General features: G+C 55.3%; 2 protein-coding genes across 6 annotated transcripts in view; both read right to left on the bottom strand.

Moving 5' to 3' along the window:
• PDE2A (phosphodiesterase 2A) overlaps nt 1-4,981 on the bottom strand; it is an 87,475-nt gene extending 82,494 nt beyond the window's left edge. Inside the window, exon 1 of one of the 2 annotated variants that reach the window (XM_036888611.2) lies at nt 4,680-4,981. In XM_036888611.2, the coding sequence (XP_036744506.2) occupies nt 4,680-4,750 (71 nt within the window). In that variant the 5' untranslated portion in view covers nt 4,751-4,981. The remainder of the gene's footprint in view (nt 1-4,679) is intronic. The other variant, XM_036888614.2, reaches the window with a different exon arrangement.
• A 10,033-nt stretch (nt 4,982-15,014) lies between these two features.
• The window catches only part of ARAP1 (ArfGAP with RhoGAP domain, ankyrin repeat and PH domain 1), a 62,469-nt gene continuing 51,101 nt past the window's right edge, over nt 15,015-26,382 (bottom strand). For 2 of the 4 annotated variants that reach the window (XM_036888597.2, XM_036888599.2), the window contains 14 exons: nt 26,144-26,356; nt 25,672-25,777; nt 25,126-25,273; nt 24,951-25,037; nt 24,796-24,864; nt 24,364-24,481; nt 22,952-23,065; nt 22,584-22,729; nt 22,003-22,035; nt 18,299-18,381; nt 17,555-17,605; nt 17,308-17,371; nt 15,924-16,073; nt 15,015-15,611 (listed from right to left, as the gene is read on the bottom strand). In XM_036888597.2, coding sequence (XP_036744492.2) covers nt 15,594-15,611; nt 15,924-16,073; nt 17,308-17,371; nt 17,555-17,605; nt 18,299-18,381; nt 22,003-22,035; nt 22,584-22,729; nt 22,952-23,065; nt 24,364-24,481; nt 24,796-24,864; nt 24,951-25,037; nt 25,126-25,273; nt 25,672-25,777; nt 26,144-26,356 — 1,400 coding nt within the window. In that variant the 3' untranslated portion in view covers nt 15,015-15,593. The remainder of the gene's footprint in view (nt 15,612-15,923; nt 16,074-17,307; nt 17,372-17,554; nt 17,606-18,298; nt 18,382-22,002; nt 22,036-22,583; nt 22,730-22,951; nt 23,066-24,363; nt 24,482-24,795; nt 24,865-24,950; nt 25,038-25,125; nt 25,274-25,671; nt 25,778-26,143; nt 26,357-26,382) is intronic. The other 2 variants (XM_036888598.2, XM_036888594.2) reach the window with 2 other exon arrangements.

Below are 26,382 nucleotides of genomic sequence, written 5' to 3'. Positions count from 1 at the left end.
CTCGCGGCTCAGACAAGCTGGAGCGCTAAGAGCGGCCAGCAAGGCTGCTGTGTAAGTCCCCGGGGCTGCTCTGGCTGTCCCACAGGCTGGGGCAGAGCAGGTGGGGGGCCAGCATGGAAGGGGGCGATGCCTCATCCTCCCAGCCAAAGCTGCCAAGCCCAAGTGGGCTGATTTGCTTATTACTTTGCATTCATTTGCATGCCACTTTCTGGAGGGGGCCCACATTCGTCATCTACTGGCTGCCTTTCCCCTACTTCCAGGGTATTTGTTCATTGAATATTCAATTCTCAACCAAGGAGAAGCCCCTCAACAGGCCCTGCTGGGGGCACTAGGAGAGACCAAGAAGTTGCAAATTTACGGTGACACCCACATGTCAAGGCTGCTGGGGACACCTCGACTACAGAAAGTGCCTCCTACAGTCTAACTTAAGTTCCCTCACTCCTCCTGTTCCATCTCTGCCCAGTCCTTCTCTCACCCTTGCACTTCAGGCTTAGACCACTTTGAACTCCTTAGAATTCTCACATTAACAAAACCATGCTTGTTTTCCCTTCAAGGCCTTCACACATGACATTCCCTCTTCCTAGAGCTGTCAGTTCTGCTTGGAGAAGTGACTCTCCCTTTCAAGGCCAGCCCCAAGAGCCCCTCCTCTTAAATGCCTTCCCTGACCCTGGCAAAAGTAGGGAAGAAGATGGGCTTCTTCCCATGTGGCCACTGGTTCTATGTTGGTTGCCATGTTTGGCTGGGCAGCAACCCAGTGAATGACTGCTGAATGGATGAATGGATGAACGAATGAACCCCTATCCCCCTATCCTGTCTCTCTCAGCCCCTCCAGACTCCCCTCCCTGGGGACTTCACTCACCTGAAGGAGGGGCAGGGATGGGGAATGCCTCTGCCTCCAACTCCCCAGCCTGTCCTGAGAGACTCCCTCCCCATGCCCACAACCCACTCATGAAGTCTGGAGATTCCACAGCACCTCTGTGCTAGTAGAAAGTTCTTCCCATTGTCTATCCTCACTCCTTTTTCTAGCCATGCCTGCTTCTTTATCATTATTTTTGGAGAGCAGCCAGGGACTGCCCCATCCCAGTTTTACCATTTGTAGTTAGAATAAAGGCTACTTATCTCTCCCCATTCTCTGCCCAGGATGTGTTCATACTACTCCTGAACCATTATGCCCTAGTCTGTACTTGCTTAGGAGGAAGGACAGTGACACTGAATGGAAAAAGATCACAAGGGCAAGATGGGTAGCCTGGTGTAGTCAGGCCCTGCACAGGAGTCAAGGACAGATTTAACTACCACAAGGGAAGAGCTACCTAAGAGGGAAGGGATGAGTCCCCTGTCCCTGGGGGTATGTAAACAAGGCTGACTAGAATGTGCAGACAAGCTGCAGAGAGGAGTAAAGTAACTGCTAAAAGGCAGCCCAGCCTCTCTTCATCTCCTCTTCCACTTGGAGGCTGCACTGAGCCCAGGCGCCCAGTCCTGGGCTGAGAAGCACAAGGAGGTAGCTCCTGCCTTTCAGGAACTCCTTGGCTGACTGGGTAAGGAGCTCACCCACAGGGAACATCACAAGGCAGAGCCGTGTCAGGACCACTCTTGATGCCATACCATCAGGGAGACATCTCAGGGTGGGTCATGGGGTTAGAAGGAGGTGAAACCAAGGCGGCTTCCTAGGGAGGGCTTCTTATTCAAAAGCCTTTAGCCAGCATCCTAGTCCTATGAGAAAAAGTACAAGGCCCTTGGCCTGGCATTTGAGGCCCTATGAAAATCTGGTCTTCTCTTCCTCTTGTTCCTGTCAACCCAAACACTTTCTTTCCCTTGATGCCACACTCTCACATTTACCCACCTTTACATGCTGTTCCCTCTTCTCTGCCCCACCTGGGCAAGTCCTAACCATCCTGCCTGATACATTTCAAATGTTTCTTCCTCTCAAGCCCTTGGTGTTCTCAGAGCCCCCACATTTCCTGGGGCTTCTCTCTGCATAGCACTGTTCACACTGTGGGCCTCTAGCTTTCCACTTCTGCCTCTGTTGTCAGACTAGGCACTCCAAGAGCAGGGTCTAGGTCAGTGTCCTCTCTGTGGTCCCAGTAACTGGCCCAGTGGACACCCAGCAGGCATTGGGGAGTGTCTGTGGGGTGAATGAATGAGCAAACAAATGGATGAATGCAGGAATGAAAGCGTGCTGAGTGAGTAGATTGCATAGGCTCAAACAGCAGAAGCCCAGGAGGTGTGGGCCTGACCTGACAGCAGCATGGCCGGGGGCGAGACTCCCAGTCCATTAAGGCTGAAGGGGGTACTGCCGGGAGCTCTACCTCCCCTATTTGGCTAGATCCCAGCCAAGCCATCAATAGTCCCTGGGGACAGGAGGATAGAGTGGGAAGCAGAAAGAGTGGCAGGAGCTGTTTGGTAGCAGGGGCAACTGGGGGGTGCAGGGAGCATACAGACGATTAACCCTCACCAGGCTGACCCAGCTCAGGCAACTGAGAGGCCTCCTGCAGGGCCTGAAGGAGACTGAGGTTCAGGCCTGATGAAGAGCTTCAGCCTCAGTCTTGCAGCCAGAGGAGGGTGAGAAAGCCACAGCCTCAGTTTCCCTGTCTGGGGAGACGCAGCTCCCTATCTTCAACCCTCTGCACTCTGGCTAGAAACCCTACAGGGATCTCTCCCGCTTTCTCCCTCCTGACATCCTGACCCTCTGAGGTTCTGCCAGTGTACCCCCCACCCTATTCCAAGACTGAGCCACCTCAAGCTCCTTCCCCATCCTCTTTCCCAAGACCTCCATCCTCTCCCTTCTGAAAGCCCTGGTCTCATCTACCTCTTGGCCCACTTGGCCCCAAACCTCACGGATGCCCTTGTTGGCCTGGCCTCTATATTGGCCTCCTAACCCCATCTCTCTCCTCCAGTTCAGCCATGACAGTGTCACTAAGGCAGTTTTCAAAAATCCAAATCTGATTCTGTCCCTTTACTGCACAAAACCTTCCTGGACTCCCCAGGGTCCTCGGGATAAAGGCCAAGAGGGCTGGAGTTCGAAGTCCTGCAGCATGTGGCCCCTCCCACCCCTCCAGCCTCCTCACTGCTCCAGGGACAGGCCGGCCTGGTCCCAACCTAGGACCTTTGCTTATACTGTTCCCATCCTAACACCCACCTGTTGATCCTGATCTTTACTGCTTAATTATTTTCAAGCTATTTTATGTCCAAGAAGCTTAGGAGGTCCCAGAGGGCAGAACCATTATTGCCTATTTCTTTTTTTTTCTTTTATTTATTTTTTATTTTGATATTATTAATGTACAATTACTTAAACAACATTATGGTTACTAGACTCCCCCTATTATCAAGTCCCCCCCACATATCCCATTACAGTCACTGTCATTATTGCCTATTTCTTTTCTCCATCTCCCCACAGGGTGTAGAACGAATTGTCCTGGGTTCACAGAGATGGTCACACATTCAGCCTCCCCCGCCCTGCCCAGTGGGCTACAAAGTCCCAGCTGTGTCCTTAACTAGCAGGGGAAGGAAACAGCCACCCACACATACTCAGATGAACACACACATATAGACACACACACACACACATGTACACCATCCATACAAGGATCAGTATACACACTCAGGCACACAGCACCCACACCAGATCATGATCATGGCACACACCTACACCAGAACACTTACGCTAACACAAACACACACAGCCACACATATACACACTGCAAAACTAATATTCACACACTAACAGATGTACAAACTTGGACTCAAACATGCTCAATATTGAGTCACTCTATTTTGTAGACATATTAACATACAAGCCAACATACAATCTCAACTCACACACACCTACACACCTACACATAACAACCTGCACTCAGACATGTATAGACACACTCGTAGTCACACAGTTCATCCCAGAACTCTACAGGCCCCTCTACACCCCACATGTACCTTTGCACCTCACACATGTACACACATGCATATACCTTCCCATAGATCTGCACCTCTACTGACTTGGAGACGCACATATCACTTGCCTGCCACCTTGGCAGCCTTCAACCGTTGGAGGGGCACCTCCAGAGAGCCCCCTCCACTCACGTGCACATGAGGCTGGCACACAGGGGCCTCATTCTACCCAGCCCACAGCTCTCTCTGGGACAGGTACTTTGGGGTAAAGTTGCCTAAACTGGAGGCTTTGAATCTCAATCCCAGTTCCATGAAGGACAGCTACCCCGGACCCTCTTCTGCTCCAGGTCCACTTATTCATATTGGTTCTCTCTCTCTCTCCCCTTTCCTCACCCCCCTCCCTCTTTCACACACACCAGTGGTCCCAGACACCATCCCTCTCCTAGGTCCTAAACCAGTCTATCTCAGCCCCCAGAGCTCCTTGGAACTCCCTGCAGACCTCCCCCACCCCAGCCCCTGAAGGGATGATTCATGTTCATTACCAACCCCTCCCCCAGCTACCAGCTCCTTCTATGGGACCCTGGCCCCATCAACCCCTTAGGTTGATGCCAGGTAGTCCCACCCTGCAAAGGCTCCCCAGGCTACAGTCCAGCAACCGGGAACCCAGGAGCAGGGTGGATCCTCCCATGTGGCTCTGCTCCACACCAACCCCAGTTCCTCGGAGGGACTCCCAGAACCCTGTCCACAGCACCTCTTGCAGCTGCCCACCAGGACCCCAGCCCCACAATAGTACTCACGGCTCAGCCGGTCGCGCTGCCGGGTACTGCTGGCTCCTGCAGAGGATGGAGTGGCCGCATGCCTGCCCCATCGCTCCTCATCATCTGCCTCCAAGCCAGACTAAGGTGGCACCTCACCCTCTCCACCCTGCCTGGGGTTCCAGGCAGGGTGCCTGGCCCAGCAGGCACAGGGACCAAGAACAGCAGCCTGTCCCCAACTCAGTCTGGACTCAACACCCCAGTGCAGCCCTGCTGCTGCCCCAGCTGCTCCCACCTCTCCTGCTGTCACTGCCTCTGCCGCTAGGCTGGCTCAGGGAGGAGGCTGGAGCAGGTCTGATAATGCAGAAGAGGGAGGGAGGAGGGCGGAGGAACAGAGAGGCCCAGACAGAGAGGGAGAGGAGGAGGGAGGGGTAGAGGGAGACTGGCTGGGAGAGAAGAAAAGACTCACAGAGGGAGACACTGCGAGAGAAACAGAGATAGGAAGGCGGAGAGAAACACATGAAGGAGAGGAGAGAGGGATCAGAGGCCCAGAGAGATCAAGATGGAAATACAAAGAGATCAGAGAGGCATAGGGAAACACACACACACAGAGGAACAAAGACAGAAAAGAAAAGAAAAAAGCAGAGATGGAAATAAAGAGAGAGGAGTAGCTGATAGAGGAGCCCCGAGAGAGGTGTGAGGATAAGGGATTTGCCATGTTCAGGGGCCAGGATGGGAGACAGGGAGGAAGAGCAGGTGGGTGGGGCTCAAGACCGTCTGCTACCCCATCACAGAGGCCCTCAGGGTCTCTCAAGAACGGAAGGACTAGGCCTCCTTGCAGAACTAGCTTCTCTGGGCTCCCTTACTGGGTGTGTATCATGTCCTAGAATGCATCGCCTGCAGGGAGTTGGGCATATATATATAGGCAGTTTTGCTGATTGTTTTGTACTCAGAGCCTCGTCACAGAGTCTACCTCTTGGTGGCTCTGCTTTGCTGGGTCACTGCAGGAGCTCAGTGCTGAAGCATGGACTTCTCCTAGAAGTTGTATGCTCCCAGGCCACAGCCTGCCCAGATGGCCTGCACTGTCCATGGGCTACAGGCATGGGGGAAGGCCTGCTGCACCTCTGCCCTATCCCCAGAGAAGTCTCCTAAGGAGGAAACTGTAACCCAATTGAAGAAGGCATTTTGGGTAATGGGACAGACAGGGAGTTGTCTAAGCAGGGCTCCTGATAGATGTAGAAAAAGCTCCACACCTTGAGGCAGGAGATGGGGGTTTGAGACCTGACTCCTCCACTGACTTATTCATTCATTCAAAAAAACCTACCAGTGCCCAACCTCATCAGACGTGACTCAGATTGTTCCCTGCCTTGGAGAAGCACCCAGGCAAGAGATGGGATGGGGTGGGTGGAACTTGCAGTGTGACGAAGGGAAACAGGGTTGTGGTACCCAGAGAAGGTCCCTGACCCAGTCAAAGGTTGGTGAGCATTTCAGGATGAAAGGATATCAGCTGGGTCTTTAAAGGCAAGGAAAGAAGCCCAGTAGAAGGGGGTGTATTCCAGTTTAGAGGAATTGCATGTAACCCTCACCATTAACCCTACCGCTCTGAGCTCTGAACTGTGAGAGGGAAACGCCATAGCACACACAGGGCTCCAGGCAGAAAAGCTAATGAGACTGAGTGGAAATCTGACTCCTGCTAGAGTGTGGGGGTGCACAGTGGTGGTGGGATGGACAGGAATGACCAGGCTTGTGTGGAAGGCAAGTCCAGGCGGATATTACAGAAAGCAGTTGTCTCATGGCTTCGAAAGTGTCAGGAAAGAAAATGTGAGGGAGCCTTTGCTTCCCAGTGTGGCGCCAGAAGGTAGAATTTTAGATCTCTGGAAGCTCTGGGCAAACTGTTTTCCCAGTCTGACCCATCCGAGACCTCATTGCTCCAGGTCTGCCAGTGGGAAGACATGCTGTGGGCTCAGAAAGCTAAGGCCCTGGACCATGTCTAGTCTTGGCCTCTCAAGGCTCCCTTTCACACCCTGAGGAGCCCAGCAGTCAGAAGCTAGGTCAGAGGAGTTCAAAGAAAGGCGCCTCCAGGGCATGCAGGGGCAGGTGTGTTGAGGCCCTCGCACTCTGGAAATGCTGGGGGAGGCCTCAGCCTCAGAAATCTGCCTGGGGATATACTCAAGCAAATCAGGTGGCAGGGAGGGTCTCTTCTCCATCCCACTGCCACACCAGACTCCACAGTGGCTCCAGAAGCTAGGAGTCTGCAGGAATGAGGTATAAGATCCAGGACTACTGGGTACTCCAGGACTTAGAGCCACATAGGCAGAATTTCAAATCTGGCTCTGCCGTGTGCTCTGGGCAAGTTATTTAAGCTCTCTTAACTTTAGTGTAGTTTTCTCATCTGAAAGATGGGCTCACAAATTCCAAGTTCAAAGAGTTATGAGGTTTGGGGATGTTTGTGAAATTCCCAGTAAATAGCATGCTCCTTCCCTCTCCTCCCCAGGAGAGGTTGCAGTGATGGGGTGATGGCGTAACAGACCCAAATATTGGGGTAGGGTCTCCTGCAAGGCAGTGCTGGTAAGGGAGAGCTGCAGAAAGGGGAGAGGACGGGAGGCTGTCTAGGTCTGCTCTTCCCTCCTCCACCTCGACCCCGCCTGAAAGACCAGGAACCTAAAGCCCTGTGCAGTAATGCGAAGCTCCGCCCCGCCGTGCCCTGCCTCCAAGGCCCCAGCTGTCTCCAGGGTGCTGATCTGTGTGCTGGTTCACAGGCCCTGGCTGCTGCTCCTGGTCGGTCAACACTTTATTTTTTTTCTGCTTGGGGAGCTGGAGGGAGGTAGGAGGAAGCAGGATGCTCCTGGGAGGTGGGTAGCTGCCCAAAGCAATGGGAGGACGCAGCCTCTGGTATCCAGCCTCCATCCCTCAGCCACCACCTCAGGAGGACTGCAGGCTCCAGCTAACTCCTCATTGCCAAGGAGGCTTCTACTCAGCACCCTCCCCCACTTCCAGGGAAGGCTGTTTCCCCCCCACCTCCCAGACAGCCCCCTCCTCTGTCTTCCTCACTGGCTCATCCTAGCTTTGCCCCCACCCCCACCCCCATGTGGGTACCGGACCGTCTCTCCTCATTCTTCACACCATCCTGAGCATGACTGCAGCTGCCCAGCCCTCTCTGGAGCCCCAGATGTCCAGTACAGGCTGCCTCCTGAACATCTCGTCTACAAACATCCCATAGGCTCCTTTCACTCAAACATTCTATATCAACACATCTTTTGTCTCTATTAAAGGTATCAGCAAACTTCTAATCCTGTCGAGAAACAGGATTCTCACCTCCATCCCCAGTCCCAGCTGACTTCCCCTTCCCCTAGTCATTCTCCAGCTTCCTGCTCCAATCCAGCCTCTCTATTCCACCTCCACTCTGCCCCATGCACCAGTTTTCTAAGACATCTAGATCGTCACATAAAACCCTCACATGGCTCCTCAGGAAGAAGGCCACACTCCTCCGCCTGGCATGTATGGCCTTTCATGAGTGAAGCTGGCTGACCTCTCCATCCTCGGCCCCGGATGGAGCAGGGTCCAGTCCCTAAGCACATGCCAGTCCTTCCCTCCTCCTTGACTTGAAGAAGTCTGGTTTTCCTTCCTGGGCTGACTTCCCTCTCCTCTTCCTGTTCGCTGCCCATCCCAAATCACAGCCCATCTTTCCTGGTCCAGTTCAGCACATACCCTGCCCTCACCCACAGGAATAAGGCTGGGGTGGGTCGGGGGGCAGTCACTGTATTCTGGGCTGAGCAGCCTTTGGTGATGTCTCCTTTCCTTAACTTGCCATCTGTCCCATCGCCTCACTCCCTGCTCAGGTTCATCTCATTTCATCTATCAGATCATGCTTTCCTCAAGGACAGGCCAAAGTCCTATTCGGCTCCGCCCCAGTCCCCTTTGGGAAGCCTCACCAGGTAGAGGGAGAAATGCTGAGTAAAGCATGAAGGAAGGAGACACAGTGAGTGTGGAAATGAGACAGCGCACTTCAGAGGTCAGTCCAGGATCCCATCAGAGCAAGCCCTCAGTAAGAGGCTGCAACAGGACGTGGGGACACAGTGATATTGGGGAGCACTCACTGACCTGCTTTGTAGGAATCCTCCCAAACCCACCCAGGGCCAGACTGAGGCTGCAGAGTATGAAACAATCCTCAGCTCTCCACAGAAATGCTGGTAATTAGCGGAACATGTATTTCACGGAGTGTTGGCCTGAAAACCCCTGGGTAACTCCCTCTGGCTGGGGGCCAGAATGGGGCCCCATCTGGGTCTTGGAGACAGGAGTCTGAGGCGGGGAGGGAGCAGGCAGCTCAGGGAGCCAACCCACCATGCTGCCTCCTCCTCAGCCAGGAAGTTGCCACCTGTGGCTCCAAATGCAATGGGTAGAGGAGCACCGGGTCCTTGGCAAGGGCCTGCCATGGTTCCCTGCATTCCCACAGACCCCATCCCACACGGGGGACAAGGCCTTTGCTGACAAAAGAGCAGAAGGTCACCACAGCCTCCCAACAGCTCTAAGGTAGAACAGCTTCAGCACTTCTAGAAGGTGGCTTTGGGGACCCAGAACCAAGGATTGAGGCATTGTGGGCCTGCTTCCAGTTCCAGGATCAGTTAGAGATGCCCCATGAGGGAAAGGGTGACCCCACGTGGGGGTAGTGAGTTCCCCACTCCTGGTGGGAAGGGGGATGAAGTGGTGGGACAGATGGCAAGTTCAGGGAGGTGATAGGAAGCCGAAGCTCAGCCCCTCAGCTCAGAACCCAGTGACCCTCCCTACCTCCTGCCCTGTGGCTGGGGTTCGGGGGGTGAACTGGCCCACGGAGGACAGGCAGAGAAAAGGAAGAGAGGGAAGTCAGCCTGGGATGCGGCTGCACCAGACACTTGGAAGTGTCTGCCGCCTAAGGCTGAGGTCATCTCCCAGGATAGGAATCAGATGGTGTAAGATGCTAGAGCCAGTGGAGCCGGATCCCTTATTATACAGGTGAGAGTGCAGGAATGGGCCCAGGTCACACAGCGGGTAAAAGGCAGGGCTTGCCCAGGACGGGGCACTCCTGGCCACTGCCCCAGCAGACTACCTCCTCCTCTTTGCCACCTTCCATTCTCCTTCCTTCTCCTCGCCAACCCCAGCTGAGGGCTGGGAGAGAAGGCTACGGATATGGCTTGTGACCCTTGGAAACCAATCCTGAGAAGGTGGAACTGCACCAAGGATAGGTCAGAGCAGAAGTGGCCCCTGCAGCTTCATACTCTGGGGAAGGTCTTACTTTCCCTGGGGCCCTGGCCCCAGCTCCCTCACCGAAACCCCCTCCGACCCAGCACGCAGGATCCTCCTTGCCAGGAGGTCCTGAGCCACCCACTCATCCCTAATCTACCTCTTCCCCTTAACTTCCTGCACCTGAGTGGGGGCAGAAGGGGGCGTGCCTCCGTGGGATAAAGGCAGCTGCTATATTTGAATGATTACATAAGCCAGGAGAGGCAGCTGCACCGAGACTCCACCAAGGTTGGGAGATGAGCTGAGACAGAGCTGGGAGGCAAGATCTTCTCCCTCCATCCTGGGGCTCCAGCCTAGGCTTAGATCTGACTCCGCAAGGACATGGATCGAGAGCTGGTTTCTGCCCTGCTGGACTGCAAGGGAGGTCTTCTCTAGGAAAGCTTTGTTCCCTCTCCATCTACTTAGAAAAATAACCTCCTGGCTTCCAGAAACCCTAAGGCCAGACCTAGACAAGCCCCAGACGTTTCCTGTGAACTCTCTGCAGAAGGAAAGACAACTGAAAACCGTCACTGATTTAAGAGTGCCTGTGGGAAGGGCACCTGGCATGAAGCCTTGGCTTGCCTGCACCATCTGGGAAGGCCCTGTGTGCCTTCCCTGCTACACCATTAGTCACCTGACGTTGGCACGTTCCTGCCGCTATTTCTTCACCTATAAAATGAGAAAAGTATCCTCCTCACAGGATTTGTTAAAAAGATTGAGATGACACATGCAAAGCCTTTGCTCAGTAGGTGGTGGGAGCTTCCTAATAGTTTACCAGCATTATCATTTGCATTATTATTATTGCCAAAACTAAGGACTGGAAACCTTAGTTGCCAAAACTAGAAACCTTCTGGGTGGTTGGACCACAGGATGGACTGACCCCTCTGCCCCATAAGCCGCTGACCTGGGTGGAAGGTGGGAAAGCAGAGGAGAGAACTGAGGTCTGGGAGTCAGGAGTCCTGGCCAGACTTGCTGTGTGACCCTAGGCAAGCCCTGGCCTCTCTGGCCCGGGCTAGGGAGTCCCATTTAGACTGTAAAATGAGTCCCAAGGGTCCCCAGCTCTACAGCTCATGTCTGCCAGATTTCCCCCCACTGGGGTTAGTGCCTTGTGGCACCGGACACTGCAGGCAAGCAGAGACGGCCAGGGTGCGAGTGTTCCGGGGTTGGTCTGAGCTGGAGGTGGGTATGGCGACTGCTGCTGGGCACCAGCACAAGCCCCACCTCCTCAGGGCCTCTTGGCAGCTCCTTCTAGGGGGCTATGGAGCCCCCCCTACAGGAGGAAGGCTGTGCCCACCCAGGCTGTGTTGCCATGACGCTAGTCTCCATGGTACCAGGCGCACAGCCCTCCCCTCACCCTGGAGGAGGGACTGAGTGACAGCAGCTGAGGTTGCTCTGGCCCCCAGATCCCCTCGACCTGTCCCTCTGTCTCCATCACCCTGTGAGGTCCCGTCCTGAGCCCCTTAGGAGGAGGGTAAGGAGCTAGGATTACCTCAGCAGGTCAAGAGTGATGAAGAGGACTTGGGGAGTGACTGAGGCAGAAGGAGACAAAGATGAGTGCAAAGAAGTGGTAAAGAGAGGAATAGGGAGAGTCGGGAGACAGCTGGAGGGGAAGGTGGGTGGTGGAAGGAGTAGGACACACTGTAGTCAGAGGGGGACATGCCTCCCAGGCTGACGAGCAGTGGGAGGCCCCGTCCAGCCCATTGCTCTGGTCTCACTGTTCTGAGGTGGGTGGTTGTGGGAGGACAGAGTGGAGGAGGTGGAACAGAAGGGAGGGGGCAGCTTTCCTAGAGAGCTCGGTTGTGGAGGCGTTCATACACGTGCTGTGTATGTGTGTGTAGGCTGAGATGTGCAGGCACATGTGTGTGGGGCATGAGTGTGTGGCATGTGTGTGCCTGTGCCACTGTGTCTCCAGGGTGATAAATACAGCAGTAGGCGCTTGTAACCAGGGCAGAGAAAGTGAGGAAATTTCCACAGGCTGAAAGGTGTAGGAGAGGGGATATGCTCAGCTGGACTGGCTTGGGCTGATTAGGGAACCCTCACCTCACAGCTCTTTCCTGGGCCAGTCCCTAGCTGGGTGCAAGGGACCTGGGCACAAACATACACACCCTAAGCGCACACAGGACAGCAGGATGGAAGAACAATCCAGCAGAACTTCCTGAAGGTGTCACATTGGAGGAGAGGTTAGGAGGTTCATGCCATCTGTGCTATGTGTATATGAGAAACAGACATTTCCCAGATCAGTCACGTAGCTCACAGCACTGGCTAAAGGAATAGGAATTATCCCTTTTTCTGGTGGGGAAAGACCCCAGTGAGCCCATCTGACTGCTTTGTGGTCATATTTAAGAAGCAGGGAATAGAGATAAAGACTCCAAAACCAGTAGGCCCTGGGGTGCCCCTGGGGTACTAAGCTCCAACCGTAGCAGGCTGCCCACCACAGGGTCACGTCGCCTTATCACAGACTCATGCCATTCCCTCTCCTGGAGATCCTTCCCTCTCAACTCCACCTGCAGAAATACACTTCTGTTTCTCGCCTCACCTCCTCTGTGATCAATACTCCCCACCAGAAGGGCTCCCTCCTTCTTGCACCCCATTTACTCATCTGCTTCTGCTCAGTGTTCAGTAAAGCTCTGGAAACAGTAGGTGTTCAAGAAATGCTTGCTGAAGTAAAATAATATCTAACAATCTTGGTAAGGACTGGATGCCACATCTCTCCAAATGTATTTTGGAAGGGGATTAGCAAGGGACAGTGCTAGTACTTACTTCACACTTATTAGTTCATTTCATCCTCCCATTAATAGGTACTATTAATATCTCCAAAGTAGATGGAAACACCAAGGACCAGAGACCTCAGGAATTCAGCCAAAGCTCCACAGCTCACAGATGGGAGCATCAGCACTTGCTTCACTGGCATGCACACCCACACTTTTCCCAAACAGCTAACTGTGGGCAGGGGGCTTGGGAGCCACCAGAGCACGGGGCGAGCCAGGAAGGGCCGCAGCTCCAGGGGCCCATCCAGTCGCTCAGCTCAGGGGGAGGGGTGAGCAGGTGGGGCCTCCTACCCTCCCCCACCCCACCGATTTCCTGCAGAATCTTCAGAGGACCAGAGGACCTCCATGGCTGCTGAACGCTTTGCAAGGTGGGCAGCCAGGAGGTGGGAGAGACAGACATCCCAGACCTTCCTCCTCACTAGCCCCCTCAGCCTCCTCCCCATCCAGTGCCCTCCCTACCCAGACTCTGACTTACCACAGCCTTCTCCCCCAGGGCTCCCTGTGTCCCCCTGGATTAGGCCCGAGCATTGACCTCGAAGCCCTGTCTTCCTCCCCTAACTCTTCAGCCCACTCTCACCCCAACTTGCACCCCTCCCCACCATTTGCCCCTGGCAAGGCTTCCAGTCTTCAAGGCCAGCTGGTGGTGGTGGTGGGGTGTTACCTCCTCCTCCAGGAAGCCTCCTCCCTCTTTCCAAGAGCTGCTCCCCACCCCCACAAACCCAACCTTGAATATGTGAACAGACCATCCAGTGTCCTGTTTCTAGGAATTCTTGTAACAAAGACCAGCACAGTCCCTTGCCCTAATTCACCCAACACTGTTCTCATTGCCATAACTCGTTAAGGTTGAGGCCCCGAAGGATCCTGTTGGGATGTCATCCATGATCCCAAGGGAAAACATTTTAAGCTGTAACTAACTCCTGACAGTTCAGTCCACTTCCCCAGGGGACAAGTGGGACCACTTATAAGTAGAGAGGTTAGAGGTGGAATCAGAAGGCAAGTGGAGGAAGGAGAACTCCCGAAGTGAGGCAGCAGGAGTGGACCTCAGCCCTGATTCAGGAGAGCTGTGTGACCTTGGGCAAGTGGCCTTCCTTCCTCTGCTAGGAGGAGATAGTACAGAGAACACAGGCACTTACCCATGGTGAGGACTTGGTAAAGGGCTATTCCCTCCTCCTGGTTCCTAGAGCCCTGGAGTCCACGTCTCTGCACTGTGCTGCCTTCCAGAGTGTCGCCAGCCTTGGAGTCAAGGGCAGGGCCAGATCCCACCCCACACTCCAATAGAGCAAGGCATGGGGCAAGATTGCCATGCTGGGACCCACCTGAACCTTTTCTGGGATCAGCAATGTTGAACTGTCTTGGCTGCCCCCTGGTGGCCTGATGCTGTCACTGCAGCCAGTCCCAGAGCCTAGGTAGTGACACTTATCTCCCTCTCCCTCTCTCCCGGCTCAGGGCTAGCTAGTCAGTCCAAGATCAGATTCAGGGAAGAATTCCAGCCCCAGGGCCTTGTCCTGGCTACGGGTGGAATGGTCAGACATTTGATCTGTCAGCTCGGCCTAGAGCAGCCCACTCAGGGCAGGACAACAGTGGGAGACTCAAAGGGCTTAGCCTGTGAAAGCAGCCAGGGAACCCATTCTGGTCTGGTGTCCACCTCCCTTTCTGGAGAGACAGAAACATGGAACCTGGAGTCCAGATCTCCAAGACCCCCCCACCCCCAGCACCCAAGCCTCCCCACTAAGCCAGAGCACATGAGTCAGAGGTCATGTGATCCATCTCCTCCTGCGTCGCCCAACCCCACCAGCTGAGGCGGAAGCTGGGAGGTCAGCCTGTGCTGCACCCTGGAGAGAGGCCTGTGATGAGGCTCTAGGCAGAGGCAGAAATGTGGTGTCTGGCACCTTCCCAGGGAGTCCCAAGTCAGTCTCTGAACAGCTCATTATCTCCCCCACTTGCCAGGGCTTTGTCTTCTTGGAGGAGACAGCTAGGCGATGCCCAGTGAGGGCAGCTTCCTGGTGCAAGGCAGGGCCCACCTCTGGAGGTGTGTGTACAGGCACCAAGGGTGACCCTTCTTCCTAATTTAATACAGCTCCTGTGACTCTGTGACCTTGTCAAGTCTCAGAGAGGCTGCTCTTGTCAAGTCAGGGAGAGGGGCTCAGTCCAGCTGGGGTCTGTCCTGGCCAGGATCCGGACCAGCATTCCCCATCCTGGCTGCAGAGGAATACAACGGGGCAGCCTGGGGTAGGCTAGAGTAGCTGAACAGCCCAGGGCCTGGCTCAGGGCACTGGGCACCCTGAACTCCTCTCCCCTCCTACCCTGGGACACCCAAAACCCCCAACCAATCATAGGCCTTGGCACCATGGGATAAAATATACAGTATATTTATATTATCAAAAGGCCCCAAAGTGGGGATGGGGCACTGGGCAGCCCAGGCCCTCCCAGTCAGCCCAGACCGGAAGTGGGGCTAAAGTCCCCCAAGTCCAGCTTTGGGCCCTGTAGAAACTTACCCAAGAGCTCCCTCCCCATCCCAGCTGAGTGTTCATTTAGAGCATCCACTTTTTGCAGTTCTGGAGTTTGTGGCAAGGGGCTGGGTTCCCTTCCAGCAGGAGCCCAGGGCCTTGAGCCTCTGACAGGAGTGGTCCTCCAGAGTTCCTGAGCGATGCTCATCTCCCCGAGACCTCAAACTCAGGGCGAGTGATCCTGCAGGGGAGTGGGCCAGGAGGGCTGAGCATCGGGACAGGGCAGATGAGGGGATCCTCCTCAGGCTGACCCTGCTGCCCCCCCACTCCCCAGCCAGGGAACCCCATGCTGTAGGCAGGATGTTGGGGTGCGGCTTCCTCACGCGCCCTCTGCTGGCTCACACCAGGCCCTCAGGGCATGAGGGTGTCTGAACAGGAAGGCTTCATGGCGGCAGAGTCCCAGAGCCAGGGGCTGGTTCCTGTGCTCAGACGTTACGGAGGAGCTGTGGGAAGGCACAGAAGCCCAGATTCCGTAAGCACTTTGTGAAGGCTCACAGGGGCCAGAAGCCCTGCGAAGTTTCTGCAGCCACTCTCCACTGCTGGCCTGGGCGTACGCAAGTGAGTTGGGGTCCCCAGGGCCAGCAAGAGGGGGCTCCTGTGAGCTACGTGAACCAAAGGGGCCTGTGGGGACCCCTACCAAGGACAGAGGGAGGGGGCTACAGGGCAATCAGAAGAAGCAGAGAGGTGAGTCAGGGAGAAGGCGGGCCCCAGCCAGGTCCCCAAGCCCCTGCCCCCAGGGGTGGAAAGCCACTCACAGAAAGGGGGTCCGCGGTGAAGGCAGCCACACTCCGGCGCATTTCATTCTCACTGCCCCGTAGGGGGATCAACGACACACTGCCTAGCCGGACCTCAGGCACTGCCCGGGACACGCGTGAGGGCTCCGAGGGCCACACCAGGCCATCATGCTGGGGAGCAGGGGAGAGGAGGGGTGCTGGGGCCTGGGTGCCCACTCAGCTCCGGATCCACCCACCCTTCCCAGAAATGCTCCAGCTCTGATCTGAGGTGACACCCTCAGCTTTGATCCCAGCCCATATGAGAAGCAGCTGTTAAGAGAACATGACTATATTCCCAGCAAAACCCAGCCAACTATGTTACTCAACAACTCCCATCTCCAGGTCCACAAACAAATTGCTCCAGGAACACAGCACCAAGAGAATAGTTGCTGAGGAACATATCTGTGCCTCTTCACCAGGAACCAAGAAAACCATAGAATCCACCCTGTTTCCCTTTAGGCCTTGACTACCAGGAGGCTCAGGGCTAAAACAACTCAGCCTAGAGCCCTGGTACAGTTTTGTCTCTCTTCATGCAATTCTGAGATGTCATATAAAATCCTTTTATAAGTCCAACCTACCCTTCTGGCCCTGACCTGACTCAAAGTCCTCCCTAGCCTGTCCCCGCCTGGCCCACTGCAGCAGCCATCTCCCTGGCCTCCTCACCTCCAGGCTTGGCCCTTCGATGATCCTCCCCTGCACATCACATCCAGAAAGAACCCTCTCAGACTCAAACCTGCACACCACTCTCTTGCTTAAAACTCCCTTAAAGCTGACTAGCTCAAATTCAACTTCCTTAGCATAGCCTTCAAGGCTCTTTGTGATATGGCTCCTGATTCCCTTTCCAATGCCAACTTCTGGCACTCCTGGCCTCACCCCATCAAACAACCTGTAGTTCTCTTGCCATGCCTTTGCATAAACTGTTCCCTCTGCCTAGAAGCTACACTCCCAGCCTTTACTTGGTGAATGCTCCCTTGTCCCCAGAGACTCACCTCCCATGGCCCCCTCTCCCTGCTGCCTTCCCCACCTACCACCTCCACCAGGTAAGGTCACTGGGCTTCCCTCTGTCACCACACACTGACCACACTGGGCTCTGACAGGCCACTTGATCTGTCTTCCTTTCCACATGGGGAGTGTCTAAAGACAGGGGTCTGCCCCATCTATCTCTAGCATGCCTGGCTCAGGGCTAGACCAGAGTGGGCTCTAGAAAGGGTTTACTGAGTGAATGAACAAATGAATGAATTAAAAGCAACTCAAAGTCTCCTTGAAGCAACTGGTAGCCTAACTAGTGAAGAAGCACACATACCCTTTTCCTGTAATGGAGGCCTCCTGGGACCCCACCCTCCATCCCACACTCTGCACCTGGTACCTGCACAAAGAGGAAGGTAGCAAACCACTCCCGCAGCTCCATTTGCGTCTCACAGCAGAGGTACCTGCAGGCCAGGGCACAGGTCTGGATGCTGCCAAGGGCCCAGCTGAGCAGGGAACACCCTGCCCATTTCCCCAGCCCAGGTTCTTGGGGCAGGCACAGATCTGGGCAGTGAGGGGACCCAATCAATGGGGCTGTGCTACCATCTCTTCTTGACCTGGGGTCTCCAGACAGGACCCTCACTCACCACTGCTGCTTCTCGTGTTTCTCTGTCTCGTGTACCACTGTGAGGCCCCAGCTGCAGAGGAGGGCACATGGGATCACTTGACAGCCCACAGGGGCCTCATAGCCCATGTGCCCAGGACAGAGTACAGAAGCCTGGGTCAGAGTTCAGGGCCTTCTCATAAGCACAGCACATCCTGGCTGCTGCCTCCTCCTCTCACAGTCCCTACCCACCCCATCCACGGCCTACCCTAACCTCCAAGAGACAACGAGGTGCACAGCAGGTAAGAGGAGAAAGTCCGAAAACCAAGTCTGGTGACTGCATTAATAACAGCAATAGTGGCTATGCATCACTTCTCAACTTTTAAAAACCTACAACCATCAAACAGGTATTATCATTTTCCTCCCATTCTACAGATGTTAGAAGCGAGGCACAGAAAGGTCCCAGAGATATCAGTGACAGGATTTCAGTCTGGCCCAGTGGTTCTCAAACATGAGCAAGCACCAGAGTCCCCTAGATGGCCTGCAACAGCACAGACTGCTGGCGCCCCCCACAGGATCCATGATTCAGCACGTCTGGGGTGGTACCTGAGAATCTGGCTTCCTAATGTGTCCAGGCAATGCTGACGCTGCTGGTCTGGGAGACCACACCTTCAGAGCCATTCTACCAACCCCTGTCAAGTTCAAAGCCCCTGGCTGTGCCTCCCCTGTCAGTTCTGAGCCCCCTGCAGACCCCAGCCACAGACCTATCTCCTCAGACCAGGCTCACCAGGTGGGCGGCCGGAGTTTCTTCTTCACTCCCAGGTAGACTTTGAGACTCTTGACGGGCCACTCCTTCTCAGGCCGGTGACTCTGGAGGTGAAGGGAAAGGTGGAGGGGGAGGGCGCTTCAGTCAGCCAGGGTGGGCTTTGGGGCAGTTCTTCCAACTGGGTAGCACCCTCCTCCCTCTTTCCAGCCCCCTTTGCATCCCAGAACAGGGAACCTCCTCCAGGAAGGCTGCCTGACAAAGCCCTCCCTGTTAGCAACCCAGCCCGACTAAGCCCCCCAAGGCCTCTCTCCCTGAAGCAGCATCAGACAGTCAACCCTCAGTCCCCAAGGTCATTCCAGTGGGACTTCACAGCAGCGGTTCCCTGTCCTGCTAAACTGACTTCTAGCATCAGCTGAACTAGATCTGCAGAGGCTGCAGTCTGCAGGCTGCCCTCTGGCACCAAACTGAACAAGCGTGTGTGACTGGAGAGTCTGCCTGCCTGTGTCTGTCTGTCTCAGGTTATTTGTTCCTCACCACCACCCCCTCCAAACGGAGGCTCCAGGGTTGACCGTGTGAACAGAAGGCTTGTGGAGGCAGCAGTCACTAGTTTTTTGGTTCCACGAGGGGAAGGCTAATGACTCAAGCTGAAGCAAAATGGCTGATTGGTAGACCAAAGAACTTCCCAATGGTCTAGGTCAGGAAGCGAGAGACCAATGTACTGCAGTGAGGGGCAGGGGCACCAGATCACTGACGTGCTCACCTCTCACCCCTGCCTTAGCATATGGGTCTGGGCTTGGAAGGAGCAGGCTGGTTCAGAGGCAGGCAGGGAGAAGCAATGACCTCTGAGGAGAAGCTGGTTGGAGGTCAAGCTAACGAGCCTTCCTCCTGCTCTAGGAGCCACTTGCTTGAAGTCCTGTGCCCCCCACCCCTGACACTCCTGTGCTAGCAGCGGCGCCAGGGTGGACGGCAGGGGAAGGGGACTCACTTACAACCAAAACCGGGGGTCAAAGATTGAGCCATTTCAACCATGTTCCCCACTGTTGCGCCCAGCTACCCCCAGGCATGGCTCCTCAGCAGGAACAGAGGGGACTAGGAGGTAGGTGGAGAGTCTCAGGAATGGGTGAACTCTCTGAGGCTGAAAACAGATGTACTGCCTAGGGACTAGTGGAATCTTCCAACCTAGTTTAAGAAGGGCTTCCTAAGGACCTTTCATCCTGCTTCCCATATGGGGGGACCCTGGTTCCCCATAATGACCCCTTAAGGCCCCAGTGGGACAGCCCTATGTCTCCTACACATAGCACCTGACCTGACAAGGGTCATGTACCCAACAGGGCCTAGAACACACTGGCCTGCTGGCAGGGAGGAAGCCGGGCAGCGGGAAGGGAAACCGGGCTGTAGATAGGGGAGAAACAGGTGTGGGGAGAATACAAGGAAGAAACCTTTGGGCAAGCAGGAAAGAAGCAAGGCTGAGAGCACTGAAGAAATCAGATTGCAGGTTAGAAGAAACCAGGTAACAGGAATGGAAAGGCTGGGACAGAGGCTGTAAAGAAATTGGCTGCAGGCATGGGAAACGCCAGGCTGTGGGCATGGCAGAAGAAAGGGTGTGGGGGCAAGTGGGCTGCAGGTACAGAAGGCATCAGGCTGAGGGAGTGGAAAGCAGGCTACAAGCTTAGGAGTCAGGCTGTGGGTACAAGGGGATGAGGACTAGATGCAAGGGGCAAAGTAAATCAAGAGTGGAGGGCACAGGACTTTGGGTGTGACAGGAACGATGGTTCCGGTCAAAGCACGAGAGAACTGTGGGAGATGAGAAATTCAAACCAGGCTGTGGCACCTTGAGAATCTGCAAACACAATCCTCAGGCCTCTGCTTCCTCGGCTTCCGGAGCATATGGTATACATGGTGTATGTGGGACATGAACACGGAGAAGACAGGAAGGTTGGGGGGCTTGCCGGCGGGGAGAGGGGAGTGTCAGTTCATGTAAGCTTTGGTTCCCAAGGACTTTGTTCCTAAGCAAACACTTCATGCTCCCAGCATTTCTGAAGTGTGAGGTCACTAGCAGAGAATGAAGTTCACCCCTTGATACTCAAAGACCTCTGCTGAAACCAAGATCTTCCTAGAATGTGCCTCAAGGTCTTTCACAATGGGAGACCCCAGAATGAGGCTTGGGTGTTCTCAATCCTTAGTTGCCAGGGCATGTCCCAATTTCAAATACTCTGTCCTGTTGCTCCATAAACCAGTGAATACCAGAATTACCAAAACCTTGGTAACCAAAACAGTTTACTGAGACTTCTGTCAAGCCAGAGGTGCCAGCTGCCCCTGGGGAGAGCACGATGTGTCTCTGGACTAGTCAGCCCCTCACTGCCGAGTGCCTGATTCCTGTACTTCAAGGAATAAAAAGCTGCAGCTTTGATACTAACAATCTAGGTTTGAATCCCAGTCTACCACCTAGAGATGGCCTTGGGCAAATCACCTGAAGCCTATTTTCTCACCTGTGAAATGAGGATAATACCCTTTCTCATTGGACAGCGAGATTATATGTCCCACTATGTGATGGGCTGGGCACCAAGCCTGGCTCAGTAACAGTAAATGCTAGATCTTTTTCCTTTGTCTAGCTCTCCTGCCTTCTCTCCATGCTAAGGGATCAGCAGCTGCTTTCCCACGTGCCTCAGCCATCCTCCTTCCCCTCTGCCCACACTGATGGTCTTGTTCTGCTCCAAGGGGCTAAGTGCTCCTAGAGGGAGGGGTCAGGGAAATGACATCTCACAGCCAAGGCAGACTGACAAGAGGGGTGGATAGAAGAGGAGGCATTTCTTACAAAAGTCAGGAGGAGTCCATGCTGCATTAATAGAGGTATAATGTGCAAAGAGAGGGAGGTGAGGGTGCTGTTCTATCTACTCTGCTCCCTCCACGGCAGCTAGGCCTATCCAGATATCCTAAGGAGACGCAAGAAAGCAGGAAGGGCTAGAGTCACAGGTGGGGGAAGCTGTGGGAGCTCAGGCTAGACTCCTTGGCTTGGAAACATGTTTCTGCTGCCCATCTCTGCAGGGCATGTATGCTCTGTGGACTCTGAAGCTTAGTTGGGACACAAGCACATCAAAGGAGGCATATTCTCAGTGGAACCTGAGCAAGGGTCTTCTCCCAGGTAGAACAATCCCTCTAGGGATAGGACAGCCCCGAATAAGGGGTGGACGAGCTCCACTCTCCCAGAGGTGTGCAAACGACGTCTGGCTACCAGCCAAGGCAGCAGAGAGGGCACTCCCACCACAGGCTGGGAATATACCCATAAGCCTTTGTAGTCCCACCCTGGCATTTTAAGATCAGAGCAGTAGCAAGGGCATTCTGATAGTCCTGGAACTCTCTCCAGGGTTGGAAAGAGGGTGGCTTCAGGGGTTTCAGGAGATGAGGGTCACAGCTCTAATTCAAACCTACGGGCCTCTATTACTGACTCCACAGCCTCCACACTGAGTCCTTTGGAAAATTCTAGAGCATCACACTGATAAGGGACCCTACCTTAGGGACAGGACTCTGAGACAGGGCTAGGGATGAACGGCAGGAGCCTAGGCCACAAGCCCCAGGATGGGAGCTAATACTAACTGGTGACCTTGGCAAGCAGAGACCATGCCCGGAGATAGCCAGGAGCTCTGACTGTGTTCCCACACTCCCACCAGGCTCGCTTGGCTCCCAAGTGGTGTAAAGAAGCTGGCAGTTGGTCCACAACTACTCAAGGTCTCAGGGGCCCCACTCCACGACCTCTGGCTCTGTTTGATAGAGGATCAGCGTTACAGAAGGAGGAGGCCCCAGTCCAGAGCCAGGACAGTGTGTGGTGGTGTGTGGTGGGATGTGGCATGCATGTGAAAAGCTATTGTGGGAGACTGCCAAGCCAGAGTCTGGTCTGGGAGGATACCTGGCATGTGGACAGAGTGAGCATGTCGGAGGCCAGGAGCACATATGACCTGTGAAGTGACAAGACATGCATGGGCCACAACTTGGGGCTGTCACCATGTAGCATATGCTTACGGGTCCCATGACAAGGCACAGGGACAAGTGAGACAGCATGTGCCCGACGTAACAGCATCCACGCACCAAGGCCTAGTGGGGCTATAGGGAACAAGAGAGTCATGACCTCGGGCCACAGGAGGAGGGTCCCTGAGAGTCTACAGCTCTCCTCTGTCATTGTGCTGCTGCCCCGAGACCCCACAATGGAAATGCTCCCAATGGAGACCGAGGGGAATGTTTGTGCATGAGTGTCTGAGCAAGCCTGGGTGCAAGGGCCCATCACAAGGCAGGACCCAGAGGGACTACTGACCCGGATCTCCTTGTAGAGCCGCAGGCAACTGCTGTTGAGAATGAAGTAGCGATCATGGAAGCCGCCTGAGGGCAGGCCCAGGCCCAGGAGGCTGCGGTCCTCACGGAACTTCATCATGCCATGCTTGGTGTCACCCACATGGCTGGCTGGAGGAGGACTGGAGTGGGCATGGGATGCACCAACCCCCTGCCCACAGACAGGAGGCTCCCAGGATGAAGGGGATTGCCCAGCTTCCAAAGAGGCCTGCCCACCTGGTGCCCTCTGCCTGAGCTGCTCCTGCCTGGCACCATCAGGCCCTGGCTCTGGATGCAAGGACCCCCCAGCCTGCCCAGCCCTGCAGGAACCACCTACCGATGTGCACCACCTACCCAGGTATAGCAGCATGGCCTCCATGGACTGGTGCTTCTTCACCACCAGGTAGCTATCTGTGCCCAGCCCATGCAGGATGGGCAGCACCTTCTCTGCGAAGTGCAGGGGGCGCTCTGGAGAGAGGTCATAGCCGTTGTCACCAGGGCCACACATCACCAACATCCCACCGGAATGACCACCCTTTCCACACATGAGCTTCAGGCCTGACATACTGGGCTGGGGCTGAAGCTGCTTCAACCCGACATGTCCAGACCAAGTCAGTGATCCTCCTTGTGCGTCCCAGTCAGGTAAACGACCACCCACCAGGCCACACATGCCAGAACCAAGCCGCCTTCCCCTACCCTCCCTTCACATGTTGAATCTGTTTCTGTGCATCTCCACTGCCACCACTCTGGCCATGCTCCCACCTTCACCTTGGACCAGTACTGTGGCCTTTGCAGTGGTCTGCAAGGGCTCTCAATCCCTCTACCTCATCCCTCTTCACTCAGCAGCAAATAATCTTAAACTCCCTATCACCAACCCTTCAAAGGCCCTGCATGGCATCAGGCCCAAGCCACAGCCTCTGCCTCTATCTCCAGCCCCATCCCATGCCACACCCCCTCAAGGGCCTTATCTTGGACTCCTTGAAAGGCAGGTGTTCCTGGCTACTATCAGGCTTCTGCCTATGCTGTTGCCACTGCCTAGAAGTACTTCTTCCCCTCCACCCACTAGTTAAGGGACTCCAAAGCCAGAGGCACTATTAGAAACTCTGGTGGCATGGTGGCCCTTTCCCTCACAGCAGTTAACACACCAGCAGTTGTATGTTTATTGGTTTGATAACGGGATTTAATGTCTGTTTCACACCAGACTAGCCCCCATGAGGGTCAGATTGTGTGTCTGGCTCCGCAGCCCAGTGCCTGGTGCTCAACAAGTAACAGTAAAACAAATGAACACGTACACTCTCATCCTCCACTGTTGTTATCAAGGCCGCTCTTCACCCTAAAATGCCTTTATCACCCCTTTCATCCCCATGGTTCCTTCACCACACCATCACAACCACCCTTATGTGCACTGCCCCCCTCATGGTCCATCACCACCCACTACCCTCTTTACCACCAACAGTGTCACCTGCAAAGCCATTATCAAATTCAGCACCCCTGCCCTAGTAAGCAACACCATTGTCACTCACACCTGAGAAATGAGCATCACGGCCACCACCACCCACCCCCTTCCCTGTCCCTCCCAGCAGCCCAGCCAGCTGTTGCCTCAGCCCTGCCAGCACACTAGCAGTGCCGCCGCTGAGCTCACAGCAGCAGCTGCCACCCCACACCCCTCACCGTCACCACCCTGTGGGGCTGGGGAGGGAAGAAGGGGGCTGCAGCCCAGAGGACAGGCTGCACCACAGCCCGCACCAGCCCCACTGGTCACCCACCTGCCTCCTCCCTCTCGTTGACCTCAAAGCAGGTCCAGTAGTCCTTCTCCCTGATGCCCACATTCCTCCGATCCAGGATCTCCAGGGTGAGCTCCTCAGCTGTCATGGAGGCTGGGATCTGGGTGCCCAAGGAGGAGGAGCTCAGCCTACCCCTCCCCTGGCCCTGCTCTGCCACACCCTCACTGTGTGATCCAGGGGCTGGGCCTGCCTCTCTCAGGGTCCTCTAATCCTGGGGTGTAGGGTGGTGTCTCTGAGTGGTCCTCACCTGGATGGGGGTGAGGAGGTGAAGAGACAGGCCCTGGCACCAGCCAGACACAGGTCCCAAAGTGGGACTCCTCTTGGGGCGGAAGCCCTGCTCCCCTGGTCATCTGTGCCTGTGGCTGGCCCAGCCTCACTCTTCCAGCCCTCCGGCTTCCAGTCCCCGGCCCCTACCTTGATATGCTGCTCAGTATCTGCCTTTTTCTCCTCCAGGTACACTGTGCAGATGAAGTCACCAGCATGCTGTGGGGAGACAGGGCTCAGCTGGAGGCCAGGGAGGTGGTGCAGGCAGCTGGCCTGAGCCTCCTACCCCAGGCCCTGTCCTTCACCTGGGTCCCACTGGCAGTGCCAGCCACACGCATCTTCACAATGGCAGTCACCTCCTCCCGCTGCTTCCTCAGCTCTTCCTCGTCCACCTGGGAAGCAGGGAGGGACAGGGACAGGCAGTCATTGCCACCCAAGAGGTTCAACCCTACCCTCCACCACCTGCTCGCTGGGACGCACACTAAACACCACCACATAGTGGTTGATGAGGTCCTCCACAACACGGCCAGCCTTGTAGTCCTGCCCATCTGTCTGGAAAAGTGTGGGCCCGAACACAATAGCCAGGTTGTGTGTGTTCATCTGGTTTGTGTCAGAGAAGCACTGGACGCTGCAGGGAAGGATGTATGCCTTGAGTGAGGAGTCCAGTCCAGGACCACCTCACCTTTGCAGTTCCTAAAAGGTCTATGACTGGCCCCTGGAGCGAGGCCAAGGAAGGTGCTGGTTAGAATGGGCCACTCGGTGAGGGGAGGAGGGGACAGTCTTTGGGGAAGAGCACAACTGGGAGATCAGGCCAAGGTCCCTCGGTCCCTAGCTGAAGCCTCCTCTATTCTCCCATTCTGCAGGAGGAAAGCTGGGGACAAAGTGTCCAAGATCAGAGCATCTACTAAGTCAACACTGAGGCCCAGGCCTGACGGGTTCCCAGGGGACGGCAGTCAGCCAGGTTGGGAGTAGAAGAATCCTTCCCACTCCACCCCACTGGAGCCCTACAACAGTATCACTCCTCACCAGTACAGGTGGCTGATAAGGGCCTTCACTGTGGCCCGGTTGACTGGGGGCAGACGTGCCAGGAGCTCTCGGTACCTGGAAACCTTCTCCTCCTCGTCCTCAATCTCTGGGTGAGGGTGGAAGGAACAGATCAGATCAGTAACGCCCCACCCCCACCCCATGTAACCATCTCCCTTGTCCCAGCCCCCGTGGCTTCTCAGTCTCTCATCCTAGGTGGCAGCACTCCCTGCCCCATTCCAAGTCAAATCAGGCCAGGCACTCAGCAAGGATAAGGAATTCTCCATCTCCAAGTGATCCTGGCTCTGTATAGAGTGAAAATGGGAAGGAAAGCAGAGGAGGGAGGAGGACTGGAGCCTGTCTGCGGGGTATGCCTGGCCGAGTGCATGCTGGGGAGGAGAGGGAAGCCCAGGACAGGCAGGACAGGTCAGCATCACTGGCCTAGACTCTGGCTGGCGCGGGATGCAGGGCACACCTGAGGCCTCCAGCCAGGCTAGGCGCTGGGCTCGAGTGAAGAGCCCATCAGGCAGGTCTCGCAGGAAGCGCTTGAGGGCCGAGGAGACGTCGTCCACGTGCTGCTCGCCCTCCTTGAGGCGCACAGACCTAGCGTCCTGCCGCAGACTCTCCAGCAGCCGCTGCGTCTTCGAGGTTTGCCCACACTTGCGGTAGATGCCCTCGGAGGTCAAGCCTGGAGAGGGGTGGGGCTGAGCTGGG

This window comes from Manis pentadactyla, chromosome 9 (assembly GCF_030020395.1).
Source record: "Manis pentadactyla isolate mManPen7 chromosome 9, mManPen7.hap1, whole genome shotgun sequence".
NCBI lineage: Eukaryota > Metazoa > Chordata > Mammalia > Pholidota > Manidae > Manis > Manis pentadactyla.
The sequence above is the reverse complement of the archived record's forward strand: the minus strand, read 5'-3'. Positions and strand labels throughout refer to the sequence as shown.